Source organism: Girardinichthys multiradiatus, chromosome 5 (genome assembly GCF_021462225.1).
Source record: "Girardinichthys multiradiatus isolate DD_20200921_A chromosome 5, DD_fGirMul_XY1, whole genome shotgun sequence".
NCBI classification, from domain to species: domain Eukaryota; kingdom Metazoa; phylum Chordata; class Actinopteri; order Cyprinodontiformes; family Goodeidae; genus Girardinichthys; species Girardinichthys multiradiatus.
Genome location: NC_061798.1, coordinates 10,410,733 through 10,431,381, shown reverse-complemented (window position 1 = coordinate 10,431,381; position 20,649 = coordinate 10,410,733). Strand labels below are relative to the sequence as shown.

Below are 20,649 nucleotides of genomic sequence, written 5' to 3'. Positions count from 1 at the left end.
AAATATTGACATTTCAGCTGGTGCTGGATACATGCGCAAGACAGTTCATAGAAACTTAAAGCCACTATTCCTCACAGAGCACGAATAATACAAATCGGCAAGAATTGTTAAATTTTAGAATTCGCGAGGATTCCATGGATTTTGCAAATACTCGAGTCTAATTTGTGAAGCCAGAAGATACAGTTATGACACAGGTGAAATAGATGACGGTAAATTATGAAATCAGTTTTTATTCACACGTATTTTGTCAAAAATGATGTACGATTAACAAGAATCTATGAAGAATACTGCCTGGACGTTAGGAATCAGGTAACAATATGCTTCAGGAACTTCTCACAATTTAACTAAGAATCCTAAAATTTGGAAATTCTTGACGATTGGTGATAGTCATGGTCTGTAGTGGTAGTATGAAGTAGTGGTATTAGATGAGAAACATATCTTAATTTTATTTAAAGGAAATGTAAACTGAGCAGGGGTGAAAAACTTTGATTATCTTTGTTTTCAAATAATTCATTGCCTTATAATATTAGGCTATAACATAATAATAATAATACTATTGCATTATCAAAATTCTGTGATTGACCACAATACATTGGCATATATCACATACAATTTAAAAGATGAAAACTTTACAATTATTTTTCTCTAATTGGTCTCTCTAAATTGGCCTTAGGTGTGAATGGGTGTGTGCGTGGTTGTTTGTCCTGTATGTCTCTGTGATGGATTGGCGACCTATCCAGGGTGTACACTGCCTCCCGCCCACTGACGGCTGGAGATAGGCACCAGCTCCCCTGTGACCCACTATGGAATAAGCGGTACAGAAGATGAATGAATGGCAACTGAGTTACTGTAGCTTTTTTATTTTATTTTGTAGCATTTTTACTTTATTTTTTTTATTTTACCCTTCAACAAATTAATTAGTTTTTTTTAAATTTAGGTAGTAAATGATATGCCAAGTTAGAGGATTATCAGAAGACTACCAATTATCTCATTTTTGTACATCACAAAAACCAGAATTTTTAGCGTTTTGGGTTGACTGAAAGTCCCCCAAAAAACTGAAGTCCAAGAAAAAGACTTTATGTCCTGTAGCTTAAGCAAATGTGACTTGCTTTCTGTACAGGCTCAGTGAGGTATAAATCCTTTACTTACCCATAAGCTCCATTGCTGATCAGTTTGATGGTCTGAAAGTCTTCCTCACAGGGTGGCTTGATGGATTTGCCTTTTCCCTGGGTACATCCAACATCAAATCACAGCTCAAACAGTAACGTAAGCTATTTCTTTTGCAACAGCTGACTGTTCATGTTTTTTATGTTAGTCTGAAGGGACATCCATATGAAATGTGTGACTATTGATGTGAAACAGGGGTGTATATGTGGACATTTGTTAGTTAGGTTCTCACCTCCGCTGAGTCATCTGTCTCTGGAGTATGGGGACCCTCGCTGTCATAACTGTCAAGGCTCACGATTTCTGTAGAGAAACATGTTTGTTTAAAACAAAACTGTTGGTTTAATGATAAAATAGGGGCATAGATGCCACTTTGTTTAGGGAACCACAAACACCAGAAGGCCCAACTTCATCAACCCACAAAATGGCAAATAAAATACCATCCTTTTAATTGGTGCTGTTTTCTTTAGGTCTCCCTCCTCCTTGTTTTGCTCTCCCTCTTCACCAGCAGCGCTGCCATCTAATGGTTAACATTCTTGCATTTTGTATGTGACAGTTGGTTGAATACTCTGATTGTGCCACAGTTATGACAGGGCAGATAAATCATTGAATGATTATTTCGTTTCCAAAGCACTGCCAATGCGTCACTGTAGTTAATAAATTCATTTTAGATAAAAGTCACAGAGGACAGAATCACATATGCAGTCAGTTTTCTGTTTCAAACTGTAAGTCTTGTCATTCGTCGCTAAGAAACCAAAAAAAGAAACAATAGTGTGAAAGCAAGAATGTGCAAGCAGCTACGTGGGTGTGCATGTCTGTACATGACAATGTGGGTTCTAAAGGCTGTGCAAGATCAAGATATCAAGTGGCAAATTGTTAGCAGAGATGAACTAAAATAAAAAGTCTCACTGGGTCAGAAATAAAACCATATGGTTCTCTTTTAAGATCTATTCTGTGCCATCAAACCAAGAAGAGCTCCTGAAGGATTTCAACAGGAGCAATTTAGCAGAAATGGACAAAACTTAAAAATTAAGTTTTAAAATCAATTTAAACCTCTATGAAGGACACACAGAGAAAGATGATCTGGAATTCCTGGGCTAAAATCGATTCATAATAAATTAAACATAGCAATGTCTACACACTGTCCAGCAAATGATACTGTTAGAAAAGAAAGTCTTATTCAAACGTCCTTATCCACCATGTTGCAGAGGTTTACACCGACCACAAACACTTGTTCAAACCTTAACGAACTATTGGGGGGTCTTTATGGAAAAAAATCTAATTTTATATACATTTGTTAGTACACCTTTTAAAGATGCATAAAAACCTTAAAATAAACTTACTTTAATGACAGCAGCACCATCTCATTCTGATTTAGTTTTTTAAATCAAAATTTAATTTGAGTAAATTTATTTGGGGGGGGCAATTTCATGGTGTGCAATAATTGTTTTTAATCAGACTCACAAGGAACAGCCTTTCTGGTGGCCCTCTTGATCTCTATAAGACAAATGTAAATTAAGCATTTTTTTTAATGTATATTTTACCTGTTATGTGAACTGCATAGATGGGAGGCATCTCTGCAGTTTTTTAAGGTCTAACAACGGTTAGATGTAATCTACCTGCCAACCAGTTGTTTGGGGTTGATGCTTGAAAAAATCTCTTCTGTCCTATGGTCACATGGAGTTTGCTCAACTCTAAAGAGACTTTAACTTTATCTGTGTATTTTGGTCAGGAGAGATTAAGGCTGAGCTTTTCAGCAATACTACAGGTGAAGACCCTCTCACTCTGTATGTTCCAACCTAAAATGTTATAGGAGGAGACTGGTACAAGTACAGCAAGGGTACCAATAATAGTTTTGGATTTAGTTTAAAACTGTTATTTCTTTACAGGTGATGTTTTCCCCACATTGACAAACTGTACACAAATAAAGGTTGAATTTTTCCAAACATTTCCGTGGGAGATTATGCTGCTGCAATAGAAGATGACTTCATTCTATTGCTTTTCGCAAATCTGTACTGGGTGCTAATAAATGTGGCTGCTACACATAAACATTCAGTATAATACAGAATAGAGCTTGTCCCTTTAGAGGTTACCAAACAGACACTCTGCTTCTAACACACCCCAATAAATTTACCACCTTTCTTAATTTGTCCTGTATATTAACCAATAAAGAGTAAGCTTTTTATCCTGACGTGCTGCTGTTTAGGGTTGAGCTTCATGGTGCATTTCCTTCATCTTTCCCACCGTTTTAAGTGTTAATGGTGAATTATTTGTTAATCTCCAGGCTCCAGCTCAGCACCTAATAGAGTGTTATTGATCCTTAGATGTAACTGCAGTGAAGAAAGTAAAACTATTGAAGCCTGTCTGCAAATAAAAAATAAATGTCTGCATTGTTTCAGGCAGAAGTTTGTGCAGTAAGATCACACATTTTTTACCTTCTAATGGATCTCGGGTCAGCCCCAACTGACTGATGATATATCTGGGGATGTCTGCTTTCATTAGTTGTCCCTCTTTGGCATGATCCTCTGCAGCCTCCAGTAGATGGTAAAACTCTTCTGGATTGAACTCCTGTCATTGGATGGATGTTAAAAGGATTAGAAAAAGGTAAATATACAGCAAATGCACAGATGCATTTTACACATGACAGAAGGACAGAATGTTGTTGCATACTGGTTTGAACAACCAGACCTAAGAGTTAAACATCATCCCTACACCTTTTTCTTCTAAAATTCCATGTTTTACAGGCTTTACTTTCCAGGGTTCAGTGTCGTTTATATTCATTTTAAAACATAAAATACTAAAGTTTGCAATAAATTCATGGAAGATAAGATATATATACCAGAAACTGGATGGATGGATGTCTGTACAAATGTATTAAATTAATAATGAAAGAATAAGACCATAGCTCTATAAAAACCAAACACAATTAGCATAACACTCTAAATTGCTTAATTTTTCTTTCAAAAACTTCCCTTTTTCAACTGCAACAAGTTTTTGTGGGATTCAGTTTCATTATTGTTGCTGGAATAACATTTTGATTAGAAAGCCCAGGGCAGGTTGGATCATTTCCGTCCATGCTTTCTCATCTCGGCTCCTCTCGACCAGAGAATAAGGCAAGAGGAGGAATTTACCTGGCTCTCTGATCGTTTCCTCTGCTGAGGGATAATATTCTGGCAGCTAGCAGCCTACTGACTGTGTGACATTTTCAACAAATCAGACTTTGTAACTGACCTGAATGCTAAATGAACTCCACAACTGTGAACAACATTTTATCTGCGTGAGTATTCTCCTTTCTAACCTTACAGCCGTGAAGATCTAAAGTCCCCGCCACATCCTGACTGACCCTAACAACCTCTTCTGACAGTTGCCTTGACAACAGAATGATAAGCCACAGGGTTTAGGAGCAGGGACCCCTTTTCTGATGAACAGTGGAGGCCATCAATCAGCAAGCATATATGCAGGTGTGGTTAGGTTTTATATGCACGCAAAACTACTATTATTCCTAGACAATTTCGGGGGAAATATGTATCAGCCTGCAAAGGACATGGCTCCGTCTAACAGATCGGATTTGAGGCTGAGAGAACAAGCAGGTCCAGGAGGAAGAAATATTCCAATTTCCATATATCTCCTCAGTTTGAAGATAAGTAAAATAATATCCTGGAGCAGTCAGTATATATGCTACTGCAGCAGAGCAAATGTGATTCATCAAATGACATGGCTTTAACAAGACCCTGACATCTAATGCATAATAGAACACATTTATATATTCCCAACATATACAGTAAAGATACTGCTAGTTAGTGAACAGAGCCAAGCAAATGCTGGAAGCTATTTCTAAATGCAAGGCCACCGCATATCCCTTACTAACGTTGATCTCAAAATAATCTGTAAAGCCCTCGCAAAAAGACTACAAAAAGTAACTTCTGTCATAATACATCCGGACGAAACTGGTTTTATAAAAGGGGCACATTCATGCAGATTACTTAATTTAATAGACTAGTCCTACAGTACAAATATTGAGACTAATATATTATCCCTAGAGGCAGAAAAAGCATTTGATAGAGTTAACTGGAAATTCTTGTTTGCAACCTTGAATACGTTTGGTTTTGGAAACTCTTTCGTAAACTGGTTAAAAATATTATACAATTCTCCAACAGCATGTATCAGGACAAATAACCAAACATCTTCTAGATTCTGTCTTCAGAGCAGCACCAGGCAAGATACCCATTTCCCTCTCATTATTTGCTATTTTTATTGAACGACTAGTGGCAGCAATCAGGCAAACTATTGATATTAAAGGCATAAAATAAATGAATATTGAACATAAAATCAGTCTTTATGCAGATGATGTATTACTTTTCTCCATCATTCACAAACCTCTCTCTCTCAGGTAATTAGATTGATAAATTATTTCTCAAGAGTTTCAGATTATTCTATAAATTGGTTGAAATCGACAGTTCTTCCAATTAAATGTTCTTTCCACAATTCCCTTAATACACAACTACAGTCAGAGAATATCACATATTTGGGTATTAATGTTTCTCCTCAATTGGCAGATTTAACAAAACTAAAGTCAAGTTAAGTCAAGTCAAGTTTATTTATGTAGCGCTTTTCAGCAACAAGGCTCTCAAGGTGCTGTACACAATGAAAAACATTACAATGGTATAGAAAATCAAACAACAGGGGTAATTAAAAAAACAGAGAGAATAGAATGATGGATAAGAAAATGAAAGGAAAATTGGACTGAAAACTTAACTAAAGGTGAGCTTACAGTGGAGGATAGAGATGCACTGAGAAATTGGTAGATGACTGTTTACTCTTTTTCTCTCACACATTAGTGTTTCTAATCAAGACATGAAATATGATACAAAATCTAAAATAAGACTTTACCTTGTTAACTTCAAAACAACGAACCTTTGCAAAATCAGACTATACCCGTCTTCAATTTGTGAACAGAAAAATTAAAAGGTGGTTATTAAGAGGAACAAAAAGATGACCCAAACAAATAACTGCTTTCACAGTCATCCTCATGCTGAAACAAGGCTGATCAAAGTTTTGATAACTAGTCAGATTGCTTCAGTTGTGGACATTTAAGTTAGTTAAGAGGCAGACAGTCTACATTGTGCTACAAAGCAAGAATATATCCAGTCCCTCTCTAAATAAGTTGGCCAAACAGCAATTAAAACCTCGCCAAAAGGTAGCCTAAGTTAGAATCCACTCTAATTTCTGTAAAATGATTGGAGAGTCTCCTTTCAGTTTTCCTCTTAAAACTGGACTTTTTGACAAACTAACCATACAAACAGAGAAAGATATACATACATATATATATATATATATATATATATATATATATATATATATACATATATATATATATATATGTATGTATACGTATATATATACATATATATATATATATATGTATATATATGTATGACGAGGGAGGAACTTGCCAAACACTCCAGCAGCCTGGCAGGACGAGATATAATGATGAAGAGCTTTTTGACCAGCTCAGTCACAAAGGTCAGCTCTGAACTCTCTGAGCGTTCATACGCCTGGTAAAGAGAGACAGGATGGCATTAGGTGAGGTGTTTTCCACATTAGTCAGCAATTTTAATGTCACAATTCTCTCCGTCTTCATGATACATGTGTAACTCACATCATGCAACAGCCTCTCCAGATTCTCCTGCAGCTCTCGGAAGTAAACACTTGTAATCAACCCCTCATGTGATTTGGTTAGGCAGTCTCTGGACATCTCAGCGACCTGGTGGTGGATGAAACTGAGGACTCCGTCAGCCAGAGGCAGAACGTTCTCTGGAGAGTAATTCAGGATGAACTCTGCGAGCCTCTCCTCCATCTGAGCTGTTGCCTTATTGGGGACACATGTGAAAGTTAGACTACAAGACAATATGCAGGACATCAGCCTTTGAAGGCTGTATTTGGACAAGCCTTGTTCCAGTCAAAACATATTCATGTTAGAAAGGGCCCAGTCAAAGTCCTGACCTAAATACACTATATAATCTTTCAAAAGACTAAGTCTAAAGAAAATCGCTAATCGCTAATTTCTTTCATGAAAAGATGATTAAAAGACTATGTTACAGTTTAATGCCAGAAGCTAAGAGCAAAATATGATCTGACAGATCAGTGTTTCCCCAAGGATTTTGGTCTGGGGGGGCAGGTTGGGGTACTATACTGTTGGATACTATATATATATACTGTATATATACACTGCTCAAAAAAATAAAGGGAACATTTAAACAACACAATATAACTCCAAGTTAATCAAACTTCTGTGAAATCAAACTGTCCACTTAGGAAGCAACACTGATTGACAATCAATTTCACAGCTGTTGTTCAAATGGAATAGACAACAGGGGGAAATCTTTGGCAATTAGCAAAACACACTCAATAAAGGAGTGGTTCTGCAGGTGGGGACCACAGACCACTTCTCAGTACCTATGCTTTCTGGCTGATGTTTTGGTCACTTTTGAATGTTGGTGGTGCTTTCACACTCGTGGTAGCATGAGACGGACTCTACAACCCACACAAGTGGCTCAGGTAGTGCGGCTCATCCAGGATGGCACATCAATGCGAGCTGTGGCAAGAAGGTTTGCTGTGTCTGTCAGCGTAGTGTCCAGAGCCTGGAGGCGCTACCAGGAGACAGGCCAGTACACCAGGAGACGTGGAGGAGGACGTAGGAGGGCAACAACCCAGCAGCAGGACCACTACCTCCGCCTTAGTGCAAGGAGGAACAGGAGGAGCACTGCCAGAGCCCTGCAAAATGACCTCCAGCAGGCCACAAATGTGCATGTGTCTGCACAAACGGTTAGAAACTGACTCCATGAGGATGGTATGAGGGCCCGACGTCCACAAATAGGGGTTGTGCTCACAGCCCAACACCGTGCTGGACGCTTGGCATATGCCAGAGAACACTAGGATTGGCAAATTCGTCACTGGCGCCCTGAGCTCTTCACAAATGAAAGCAGATTTACACTGAGCACATGTGACAGACGTGACAGAGTCTGGAGACACCGTGGAGAGTGATCTGCTGCCTGCAACATCCTTCAGCATGACCAGTTTGGCAGTGGGTCAGTAATGGTGTGGAGTGGCATTTCTTTGGAGGACAACGCGGCCCTCCATGTGCTTGCCAGAGGTAGCCTGACTGCCATTAGGTACCGAGATGAGATGAGATCCTCAGACCCCTTTGTGAGACCATATGCTGGTGCAGTTGGTCCTGGGTTCCTCCTAATGCAGGACATTGCTAGACCTCATGTGGCTGGAGTGTGTCAGCAGTTCCTGCAAGATGAAGACATTGAAGCTATGGACTGGCCCACCTGTTCCCCAGACCTGAATCAGATTGAGCACATCTGGGACATCATGTCTCGCTCCATCTACCAACGTCACGTTGTACCACAGACTGTCCAGGAGTTGGCGGATGCTTTAGTCCAGGTCTAGGAGGAGATCCCTCAGGAGACCATCCACCGTCTCATCAGGAGCATGTCCAGGCATTGTAGGGAGGTCATACAGTCACGTGGAGGCCACACACAATACTGAGACTCATTTTGACTTGTTTTAAGGACATTATATCAAAGTTGGATCAGCCTGTAGTGTGTTTTTCCACTTTAATTTTGTGTGTGACTCCAAATCCAGGCCTCCATTGGTTAATAAATTTGATTTCCATTGATGATTTTTGTGTGATTTTGTTGTCAGCAGATTCAACTTTGTACAGAACAAAGTATTCAATGAGAATATTTCATTCATTCAGATCTAGGATGTGTTATTTGAGTGTTCCCTTTATTTTTTTGAGCAATGGCCAGGCCCATAGTTTCCTCTGACTGCAGCATATTTCAGCCTTCTACAGGTTTGACAGAGCATTCCTAAGGAAAAATAACCCCTAAAATGTTCTTTATTTATCTTCTACCTACTGTATTTATATTTCATTTATATATCTCTTTTTTCTTTATCTTCTTCATCTGTCTCTCTATCTTTCTTATTTCTCCATCTTTCTGTCTCTATCACATCTTTTGTCTGTTTCTGTCTCTTTCCATCTTAATCTATTGTCTGTCTCTATCTGTCTCTATCAGAGAGGAAGCTGCCATCAAAACGAAAATCGGTGCTTTTAAAAACTGCAGATATCCTTGCCAGGTTTTAGCGGCAGGTTTTTTTGTACGTTCTCTGTCCACTGTCGGGAGCGTGTGTTCAACTGCGTGCTAGCGCACAAAACTCATCTTGTCAGCGTCGGTGACACAGAGTATGAGGACTGCGTTTTCGTCCAGCTTTTAGAAAGTAGAGTAGCGATGACAAAGGGACAGGAATCGCTCATGACGTGATTTAATTATATGAATAACGTTAACTGTAAAAACGTACTATTACTACATGCCGTGATTTTCTTGGGTGGGCGGTCTTGTTGGCAGGGCGGGGCACACCCTTGGATAAGGGGAAACGATGCAGATCTTAGATGGTGCTAGGATATATTCACAGCAGGAAAGTCCTTTGGTCCAGACCAAAAGCTGACTTTATTTTTTTCGTTTGGTGCGGTTTGTTTTCACATTATACTTTTTGCAAGTGAACTATAACTTGTAAACAAAGCCACATGGGTGACGATCATTGCACCCATTGGACAGAAATTAGTGGGCGGGACAGAGCACAGACCCGCAAATGGAGGAAAATAACTGTTGCGTGCAGCACCTCTGTTCTGCATATTAGTGCAATTATTACAGCTGCAATATCATTGTGAGGGTCAAGTATAACTCATTCAACACACACATTTTGCGAGGTTCTATTTATAATTTTGGAATGGCGTCAGTGAATGAGTGCTGAGGTTACTTGAGGTTAGACTTGGATCAGATAATTTTCTTGAGGCCTTCAGCATAAAACTCATGAATTAAAAGAAGATGTACTTACCTTTTTATCATGACCTCATTATTATATGTTGTACTAATGCTGCCGGTCCTCTGCCAGTTTAGATATTATTTCATTAGAAGTAGGAACTGAAATCAGATCCATGCCTCTGATGGAAACATAAGAACCAGGAAACCTGTCTGGTGCTTGTCTGCTTCCTTAGCTGTATGAAGCCTTTGAACAGTAACAAAAAGAGCTTGATCGACTGAACATCTGGAGATTCCCTTTTCACAAAGGTCCTCACAAAACATCAATGCTGCTCTCTGTTCTCAGAGTTTGCTCTGCACCTCAGTGGAGGTCTGCTAAAGGCAAGTATGCACAAGATTCCTCTATAAATAAAGAGTGAAAGTATGACAATGTAAGCATTTGACTATCAATGTGAGATCTAGGTACATTTCCGTGACAAAAACATTCTGAGCACTGGTTCAGGCCCTAAAGTTTGCCTATAACCATCTGGAGGATCCAGGGGAGGCATTTGGAGAAGGTCATGTAGTCAGATGGGACCAAAATAGAACTATTTGGTATAAACTTTACTTGCACGTGTTTGGAGGAAGAAGATGGATGAGTACAATCCCAAGAACACCATCCCAACCATGAAGAATAGGAGTGATAACATCATGCTTTGGGGATGCTTTTCTGCAAAGGGGACAGGATGACTGGACCATATTGAGGGGAGGATGGATGAGGCCACGTATCGCAAGAGTTTGGGCAGCAACCTTCTTCGCTCAGTAAGAGCATTGAAGATGTATCGTGGCTGCATGACAATGGCCCAAAAAACTCAGCCAGGGCAACTAAGGAGTGACTCCATAAGAAGCATTTCAAGGTCCTGGAGTGGCCTAGCCGGTATCCAGACCTGAACCCAATAGAAAATCTTTGGAGGGATCTGAATCTCCGTTTTCCCCAGCAACAGCCCAGAAACCTTAAAGAATCTGACCTCTGTAATTCTAAACAAAGATTTCTGTACCAAATATTAAGTTATATTTTTCTATTGTATCAAATACTTATTTCAAGCAATAAAATGCTAGTATTTTTTTTAAAACATTACACAATGGGATTTTCTGGATTTTTGTTGGAGTCTGTGTGTCACATTTGAAGCATACCTATGATGAAACCTACAGACCTCTCTATTTTTTGTAAGTGGAAAAACTTGTAAAATTGGTGGTGTATTAAATGCTTATTTTCCCCACTGTATCCACAAAATGGGGATGCAAATGGGGGTGCTACAAGGAGTGTGCTGCTGATGTTGTTTACCTTTTTTTTTTTACTTTGCTTTGATTAACTTGTTATAAGTAGAAAACAAATAGTAGCAATAAAATTGAAAATCTTTAAAATGGAATTAATTAATAAAGAAAAAACATAACCCTATTCAATGGTTACAAAGTAGGAAGATGTCTTAGTTTGACCCATTACCAGAAATATTGTCCACTGTTTCCTTTAATCCTTCTTTTTCCCCTCAGGCCCTTTTCCCCCATTCCTTTTTATACACTTATAGATAATGTCAATGAATTACATATAGTAGGCAATGTGTGTAGCAGTTTAAAACAGGAGAACAGAGATACAAAACACTCTAGTTTTTTTTCTTTTTATACAAGGTAATTGCTTGTTTATATCCATTTTGCCCAAAATCTTTTACATGTTGTTCATCTTTTATACAAAACACACTATTTACATTCTGTCCTAATCAAGACATGTCAACTGAACATGACACAAGTTGGCAAAATTGCTCAAAAGAAGGAAAATATGTACAAGAATTCTGCCTAAATCTTCTATTAAATATATTTCTAGTGCACAATGTTTTTACACAAGAAATCCATAACTGTTATTTCATTGTAAAAAATTGTGATATTGTATTTTTTCCACATTGTCCTCAGCTGCTGGAGGCAGGATTTTACTTTTTCACTTCTGTTCAGCTTTCTAACAAGTCCAACCACTTCAACGTGAGCTTTATAAAATAATCACTTGTACCCTTTCTTGTGTTTTACAATGTTAATAGAGAACTCACTACAACGACAGCTTGTGGCAGAATGTTGTAAATGACTGATGTGGGTGACATAAAATAATGACACTGGAGAGAGTTCAGCACAAGCTGTGAGACAGTACTCTGCTTTTCAGCTTGAGCTCAGTGATGGAAAATAATTAGTTCACTCTGAAAAACTGATGTAAACAAATTAACTGATCCTTTAATACTTAAGATTAATTCAAACTGAACTGGGCGTTTACACTGAGCCACCTGTTGTTATGTATTTTTGTGCATTTTCACTATTATTCTACAATTTTTCCACTTCTAGAAATTACCTCTTTGACATGACACTAATTTATTTTGAGGGTATGCCTACCATAGGACAAATAATTATCTAAAAAAAAAAAACCCTTTCAGATTGTTTATCAGTTGTTTTTTTGTAGGTTCACCCCTGGTACCTCTAAAAGAATCAGTAGCTGTGTTCTTGAAATGTATGTTCCCTGTAAAATGAGTCATGCTTTATCTGTAGATAAGACTTGACCATAGTGCAGTGCGTCTGACATAAGTGTGTGTTTGGATATGGTTTAGACTAGCGTATTTATTTGTGTGAGCCTGACCTTGGGAAAGCGTTCCTTGTAGACATGGTTCATCATCACTATTTCATTGTCATAGCAGGATGGAGAGCGCCCCGGGCTGAGGAGAACACAGAAAGCAGGAGAGTAATTACTCTATCTATCTGTCTATCTATCTATCTATCTATCTATCTATCTATCTATCTATCTATCTATCTATCTATCTATCTATCTATCTATCTATCTATCTATCTATCTATCTATCTATCTATCTATCTATCTATCTATCTATCTATCTATCTATCTATCTATCTATCTATCTATCTATCTATCTATCTATCTATCTATCTATCTATCTATCTATCTATCTATCTATCTATCTATCTATCTATCTATCTATCTATCTATCTATCTATCTATCTATCTATCTATCTATCTATCTATCTATCTATCTATCTCTCTATCTATCTCTCTATCTATCTATCTATCTATCTATCTATCTATCTATCTATCTATCTATCTATCTATCTATCTATCTATCTATCTATCTATCTATCTATCTATCTATCTATCTATCTATCTATCTATCTATCTATCTATCTATCTATCTATCTAGCTATCTATCTAGCTATCTATCATAAAATGCTGCAATGAGATATTCAGGTAAAAATACAGCAAAGTAAAAGCAGTTAAGAGACGCTATCCTCTAATTTATACTTGAAGAGAGTGTTTCTCTGCTGGATTTTATGAATGTTGTTTTGGTCCATTATGTTAATAAACTCATCAGAAATTCATTGAACTCTGCTTTTTTAATGTTTTTAGTGCGATCCACATTAACCACCAGAAACAGATGCAAAATCATCACACAGCACTGGGAAGCAGGAAGATGTTGGAGTTTAATACTGCTAGGTCTCTACATACACAATACGACAGACCGTCCAGAAACCCAAAACCCAATCTCTTTCTGATCAGTGAATGCATCACATCTAGCGCCAATAGGGTGTGCTAACCACAACACCCTTTGGTGTGGAAGTTAATGCTGAAGGAAAAAGACTCAGAGTTGGCTAATTTCAGTATCAGTGAGGTGTTTACAAATGAAGTCAGGGGAAAGATGATGAAAAGAACACTACTGTCTACAAAGGCATGTCAACTGTTCATCAAGGCTGAAATGTTTATGGTACATCTTAAATATAAAGGCAGTCTTCACCAACAGCTGATGATGAAAAATATGTTAACTGAGAAAATATTTACTCTTTTCAGGGAGTTTGCAATTGCAGCTCCACACATGCGTGGGGAGAACATTCCATATTGGGTATTTAAAACCCAGCATCTTTCCTATAACCTGCAGCTCTCTTACCTGAGGCTTCTGGAGCGAGGGCGCACATGCGGCGAACGGCGTCCCCCGTCATCGTCTGTGATGCTCTCTGTGCTGCCAAAGTGCTTTGACAGGAAGTGCAGCTCATCCATGGTTGGCTGAAAGGGCAGCTGGTGAAGACGCTCCTGAGATGAGCTGGACGACTAGAGAGGGATCAGTGATGAAGACACAAAAACAGAAGGGTTGAATGTGACCTTTACTTTAAAGGCTGTGTAGGAAAAAAACATCAAAAGTTTAAAAATAGATTCCAAGTGATAACAAAGAGTACATTAAAAATAAGAGCAATGAAGAAAACAAAAGAGACCAAGGCACAGTATGATGTGTGTGGGTAGAAACTGATTTAAAGAAGCGACTAAGTAAAAGAAAATAGGCAAATGAGATAGGTGGAGAAAATACAGTACTAAGAAGGGGCTTGAGTAGGAGGACAACTAAATGTAGTGGTCTAGAAAACATCAGAAAGACTTTAGGGCTTAAAGTACAAGTTGACTTGCTGCTTTAAGTGTCTGATGCCACAGGGGGCTGAGGGTAACGCTGTTTGGCCTCAAACAAAATACTTTTCTTCAGCACAGAAGTGGAAAACGGCCTGGATCAATGTGAGGCTTGATGAACACATCTCCCGTCGGGATTTCAAGGTTGGCTTTGGTCACACAATCATTTCTGCTATAAAAATCCAATCCAGGCTCCGTTCAGGTCTAAGCCATGTGCAAGCTGCAGGAAAAAGCTGAAATGAGTGAACTATTTAGTAAGTGCTTGGGCACAGATAATTTCCTGGAAATGTAATTTAATATAATGACGATTATAAAAGAAAAGTATTTAGTATGGATCTCACATTTCACAGAGCTTATGTGAGCATTTCTATTCCCTTAGATCTACAATTGCTTTATATAAGGGGCACAGTTGGACCACCTAGTAGTCAATTTCTTTGACTTTGGAGTCTTTCGATGGAGTTTTATTGATTTTGGATGCAAGCAGATTTATGCTGACACACAACATTCAAAGCAGTAAAAGGGGAAGAAAAGTACTGATCATGGAATGATGCAACTTTCTGCTGGAAAGTCTTAGTATTGATATACACACATGCTACTTTGTCACCACACCTAACTAAGCACTATTTTACCACAAACATATTTCCATGTCAACAGCACTGCAAGATAAGAGCTGCTGCAGCCCAAAAGGATATTGCACACTGCTTCGTTGGACTAATCCAGTTCATTGCAAAAGTATTCACACTCCATGGATCTTTTCCACACTTATGGTAGAGTTTCAAGAAGAAAGCCTTTGTTGAATGAAGAAAGCCATGCAAATTTCTGTTAGCAGTTGAAAGGAAGAAGGTGCTTTGTTCAGATAAGACCAGAGTTTTGTTAACTCTTTGGACTAACTACAAAAAAATGTGCAACACAACCATATCTCCACTTTGAAGTATGGTGATGGCAGCAGTATGCCGTTTGGATGCTTTTCCTCAGCAGACACAGAAAAGCTGGCCGGAGTTGATAGGAATATGGACGGAACTTAATACAGGGCAAACCTGAAAGAAAACCTGTTAGAGGCTATAAAAGACTTTCAGCTGAGGTGGAGGTTCACCTTTTAGAAGACAACAACACCAACCACATCATTGTCCTTGCACTTTACAATTGTGAACTATTTTGTGTTTGTGTGTCACATAAAGTCACAATAAAGTGCTTTGAATTAATTGTTGTGATGTGAAAAAACGTGGAAAAGCTCAACCAGTATGAATGCTTTTGGAAAGCACTGTAAAAAGTAGAAAACAAGCTAACATCTCCAAGATGTACTGGAATGTATAAATATTAATACTTTACCCACATGGACCACTGGCCCATGTGGGTAAAGTATTAATATTTAAATATCACCAATATATCACCAGCTCACAGCCAGTGGAGATCAATGGATCTATCTGTGCCTAATTCTACAGATCCTCCTGGGAAAACACCTGACTGTTCACTAATCATTCAAAGACTGATAAGACTAAGAATAAATAGTAAAAAAATATTGCAACCTAACACTCCTTTAAAATCGTGATGTTGCAAACACTGAAATTCCAATTATATTCAACAATTATATTCACCTACAGGTGAAAATTAGCATTTCTGCTTCAACCTGACACCACGCATCATTCCTTTTCAAAAGGTGAATGAAATGTTGCACATTGTCCCCGTGTATATATAAAAAGTAATCATCATCATCATCTGAAGTTTTCAAAGAATAACTCCTTTAAGCACACACAATTTCTCTTCTTTTCTGGTTAGTATGCAAGTGTCCCACTGTAGCTAATCAAGTGAGTAATGGCCCATGCCAGAACCAGCAGAGCAGTAATGATGGAGAGGAAGTTGCTGAGGTGTGAAGACAGAAATCTTCAGCTGCATCTACAACAAAAAACTGAGTTACTTCATTTCTGCAGTCCAGAAATTAGGAGGGATAAGCAGAAAGGCTGCAGAAGAGGTGAATTTCTTCAGGATATAAATAAATGTACTGCGAATGGATTGTGAGTTGACACATCCACCTGAGCTTCACGTGCATCAAGGTCCAATTTCTAAATGGACAATTTACCAAATGGGCCTTGGCAGTGTTCATCTCTCACAGAATGCTCTTATGTTTCAAACATCTTGCTTTCAGACTAATGTGAACACTGTTTTACTCTCTCTGTTTTCTTCAAATCATACTGTATTTCATCTCTACCTCACTCGCTTTCATTTGTCTCAGTTGGCCCTTTTTTATCATCTTTCAGTTTCTCTCTGAAAATTTAGAGATGAAAAGAGAACCAGCATGAAAATACAATGCAGCGATAAAGATTGGTTACATTTCCTTTCAATTATTTGTACTGCACTTTTTTTTCCTGACATGCTGTTATGAGTTGCAGTTCAGCCAGGTCGGTCATATCTTAGCAACTGATTAGATATTTTTAGCTCTGCTTTACATGAGTTCTATGTTCTTGCAAGTCGAAAGCTTTGAAAACAAAATCCCCCGAGACTCACTAGAGAAAACACAAAGTCAAGGAACGCATGGGTTGGCATGTTTGTGTATTCGTGACCTTCAGCTGCAACTGCGGCGTGTAATCATTTCAAAGCAAAACACAACAATACTAGCACATGTATCTGCAGAACATGGATTCACCCTTAATGATGCTGGTTTAATGCAAATGAAGTCTTTGAATAGAATACATATGCATGAAAATGATGCTAAATCTATTACTTAGAGATAAGAGAACTTCGAAGATCTACATTTCTGGAGTTGGGTAGAAAGATTAGTGCGGAGGAAACCCAGATCTCTCTTTCTTTCATGTCAGTTTTCTGTCTCAGTTTCTCTGGCCTTAATGGAGATGAAAGCATTTGATCCTAGTGAGTTTTCATTTTCACACTGTGCTGAGGGAAGAGAAATCCTCTGCTGCTGTTTGATAGACATGTTTTCTGTTACAAGGACACACGTAGTAGGATCCTTTATTTGAGAAGGGATAAAAGGCAGTTGCTGCTGTAATAACAAGACAACAGACTCAAGGGACGTTAAGACAGCTGTTGCTTTCTACTGCATGTTGTTGGTCAGTAACCTGGACTACACCTTCTATACAGGGTAGTGGAGACACAGGAGAGGCTAGGCCTCATGTCAAAACACCATCCTACACTTATCTAAAACAATGGCTTCTCCTTTTTTAAATCCTGCAAGTTAGTTAAAAATTATAACAGTAAAGATGTGTTTAAAGGTGCTGGATTTGATTGGACACCTGGACAACATCACAGCTGCTTGTTCACTGCCCATACTGGGCAGCAAACAATTATGGCAAGCCATTTTAACGTTTAATCAGAAACACACCTACATCTAATTCCAATTTGATTTTAAGACGTCTGACATGAAAGTTTTTCCTGGTAAGTTTTACTTCAGCTATCAATAATGTTCATTCTATCTGCAAACCCAATACACATGAATCCAAAATGTGACGTCATTTGTTTTAGTGGGCTGACCCGATAAAAATATTTAATTTCAACACAGAGTCTGTGCAGCAGCATTCTGGGTATCGGGAACAAAAAAAGAATCAGTGACAGAGGGACAAAACCAGATATGACTTATATGAGCACAGAATATACTGATGATATAATGCATATCACAAGGGGAAATAAAACAGAACAAGACTGCAGTATTCTTTACTCTATATATATTTTCTCTGACAAGAGTACATTTTTGCAAAGTATTGTATAAATCAAAATTTGCTTTCTTACATTTGAAATCAAACAACTGCATGAATTCATTGTTAAACCTACCGTTGAACTGGGTGTATTGGTGCCATATCCTGAGGAAGGCAGAGATGCCAAAGACCACCTACGACCATCAGCCCTGCCAAAAGACACAAAAAACTCACGTAAGAAAAGAAGGTGTTTGTTAGACAGCGAGAGAGTGACGACTGTAACTCTCTGTCACCTTATGTTTCTATTTTATTTTCATGGCACAACACAATTGGCAGTAAAGCAAGAGCAAAACCGCCACCTTCACTTCTTTCCAATCCAATTACTTGTTGGATTCTTTTGCTCCTCTCCTTCAAGGCTTTCTCCAATCATCACAGAGTCTGACGCCTCCTTTGAGTGAGTAATGAGGGGCACAGTCCTGGCTCTTTGCCTGATTCAAACTGTGCCAGTCTGCTGTCAAGTCTTTGTCATACAGGCGCAGTGAGAGCAGGCCAGGACAAAGACAGGTTTCTTTTCATGACGTATATATCTGTGATAGACTTTATGTGTGTAAAAGTAATCGAAGGAGCAATTTAACTGAACAGCCTTGTTGTGTTCCACATGTGTAACTACAGTATGGTGCAATAAAAGGCAAAGCCAACCTTCGAGATGAGGCAAACGAGAAGTGGGCAGGTCCACTTGGTGAGAAGTTGCGCGGGCTGTCCAGTGGACTGCTTCCTGTTAAAACACATGGAGAGAGCAGAGGGACAAAAATCAACAGGCGGTATAAAGCAGGACACCACCACAACTGAAGTTTTGTATAAGCTCAAAAACGTCCACACTTTCTCACACCCTACCCTGCTATATTATGCTGTTAAACTGCATCAAAACTACTGGGTAGCCCTCTGTGCTTTCTTATGCCACCAAAGCCCTCGCCAAGACCTAGGTAAAGACCGTCCACAGTCTGGCTGGCTTTACTTCACAGCAGGGTCTCCATCCAGTGTTAAAGGGCCTTTAGAGATACAGAAGAAACTCCTGTTTTAGATGTGCATAAACGTTCTGAGTAAGCATTGATGAGACACACTGAAAACAAAAAAATAGATATGTTTAAAAATTTCTTTAAATGCTAAACTTTTAAGAATGCCAACAAAAACTTGCCGGAGCAAAACAGGATCGCTGCTTGTCCTTAAGCTCCAACTCATTAAAAACACAATTTTGTTATGATCACAGGTTATAGCCTCTCTATTGTACTAAATAAAACCAAGTTCCTCTTCCTCTCTTCTGTTTTTCTGTCTCTTACTCTTCCACCATCACCTATAGACTACACGTTAGCCGATCTGACAGTAAGACCCCAATGGTCCCAGAATTCAATGTGGTGTGATGTGTGTACTCATACTCTATAAGTGCATTACAAGTATGATTTGACTCCAAAAGGATGAACCACTGAAAAGCAAAGTGGGACTGGGGATATTATGGAGCTAAATTGGAGCCATAAAGTTTGTTCAACAGAAAAACATTTGAACCTGAAAAATAAAAGTTTGTTCAAAAGAAAAACATTTGAACCTGAAAAATAAAAGTTTGTTCAAAAGAAAAACATTTGAACCTGAAAAATTATTTTGAACCTTCCCCAAAAAAATGTGAAAACTGGAAAAAAGTTTTGCAACTGAAAAAAAAAAACAGATGTGAAACTGGAAAAAATAAGTTCAAAACTACTTTTCAGTTTCAAGTTTTTTTTTCGAATTTGCAGATTTTTTTTCCGGCTTCAAACTTCTGGCCCTGTTTTGGCGTGGGGGGCGGGGCCTCAGATCACGGGGGGGGGGCGGAATCATGACTGACAGCTAAACAAATTGGCTGAACAACATATTCCCAGCTGTCGCATTCAGGGACCGTACAAACTGGGATTATCTGTAATACATCATCGATATTCTATATATATGTGATTGGTTTTGAAAGATGACATGCTTCACCGATAGAAGCAGCTTACGTGAATACACGACGCGCATCTCAGAGGAGAAAATATGATCTTGACAGATTTGCACAGCATTTTAAGTCCGTGTTGGAGATTTCCCATGCTCTCAACATAAAGCAAAAGAACTGCTAGACTAAGCGGCGGGAATGAAACCAGATGCAAAACGAACCGGTATTTTCCAAATATCCTTGCATAATTAACCCTGGACTTGTTTTCACATGGACTGGACTCGGGTTTCGGTTTCTGGTGCATTTTTATTTAAACGTGTTTGGTCTTCATTTAGTAAAGTGACTCACAGCCTGGGGCAAACTGGCATATGGAGCAACCAGGGAAATCCCCGGTGGACCGCTGGTTTAGTGGGACGGTGGTTCACCTTAGCCTGTGAATTGAACCACAGGCGTGAACCGCGTTTTTATATATATACAGTACAGACCAAACGTTTGGACACACCTTCTCATTCAAAGAGTTTTCTTTATTTTCATGACTATGAATATTGTAGCTTCACACTGAAGGCATCAAAACTATGAATTAACACATGT

At 38.6% G+C, this 20,649-nt stretch overlaps 1 protein-coding gene across 3 annotated transcripts in view; it reads right to left on the bottom strand.

The window, feature by feature from the left end:
* mast1a (microtubule associated serine/threonine kinase 1a) overlaps positions 1-20,649 on the bottom strand; it is a 147,671-nt gene that overhangs the window by 31,125 nt on the left and 95,897 nt on the right. For all 3 annotated transcript variants that reach the window (XM_047365946.1, XM_047365947.1, XM_047365948.1), the window contains 9 exons: positions 18,804-18,879; positions 18,241-18,313; positions 13,955-14,115; positions 12,643-12,718; positions 6,824-7,033; positions 6,618-6,719; positions 3,600-3,732; positions 1,400-1,467; positions 1,150-1,226 (listed from right to left, as the gene is read on the bottom strand). In XM_047365946.1, coding sequence (XP_047221902.1) covers positions 1,150-1,226; positions 1,400-1,467; positions 3,600-3,732; positions 6,618-6,719; positions 6,824-7,033; positions 12,643-12,718; positions 13,955-14,115; positions 18,241-18,313; positions 18,804-18,879 — 976 coding nt within the window. The remainder of the gene's footprint in view (positions 1-1,149; positions 1,227-1,399; positions 1,468-3,599; positions 3,733-6,617; positions 6,720-6,823; positions 7,034-12,642; positions 12,719-13,954; positions 14,116-18,240; positions 18,314-18,803; positions 18,880-20,649) is intronic.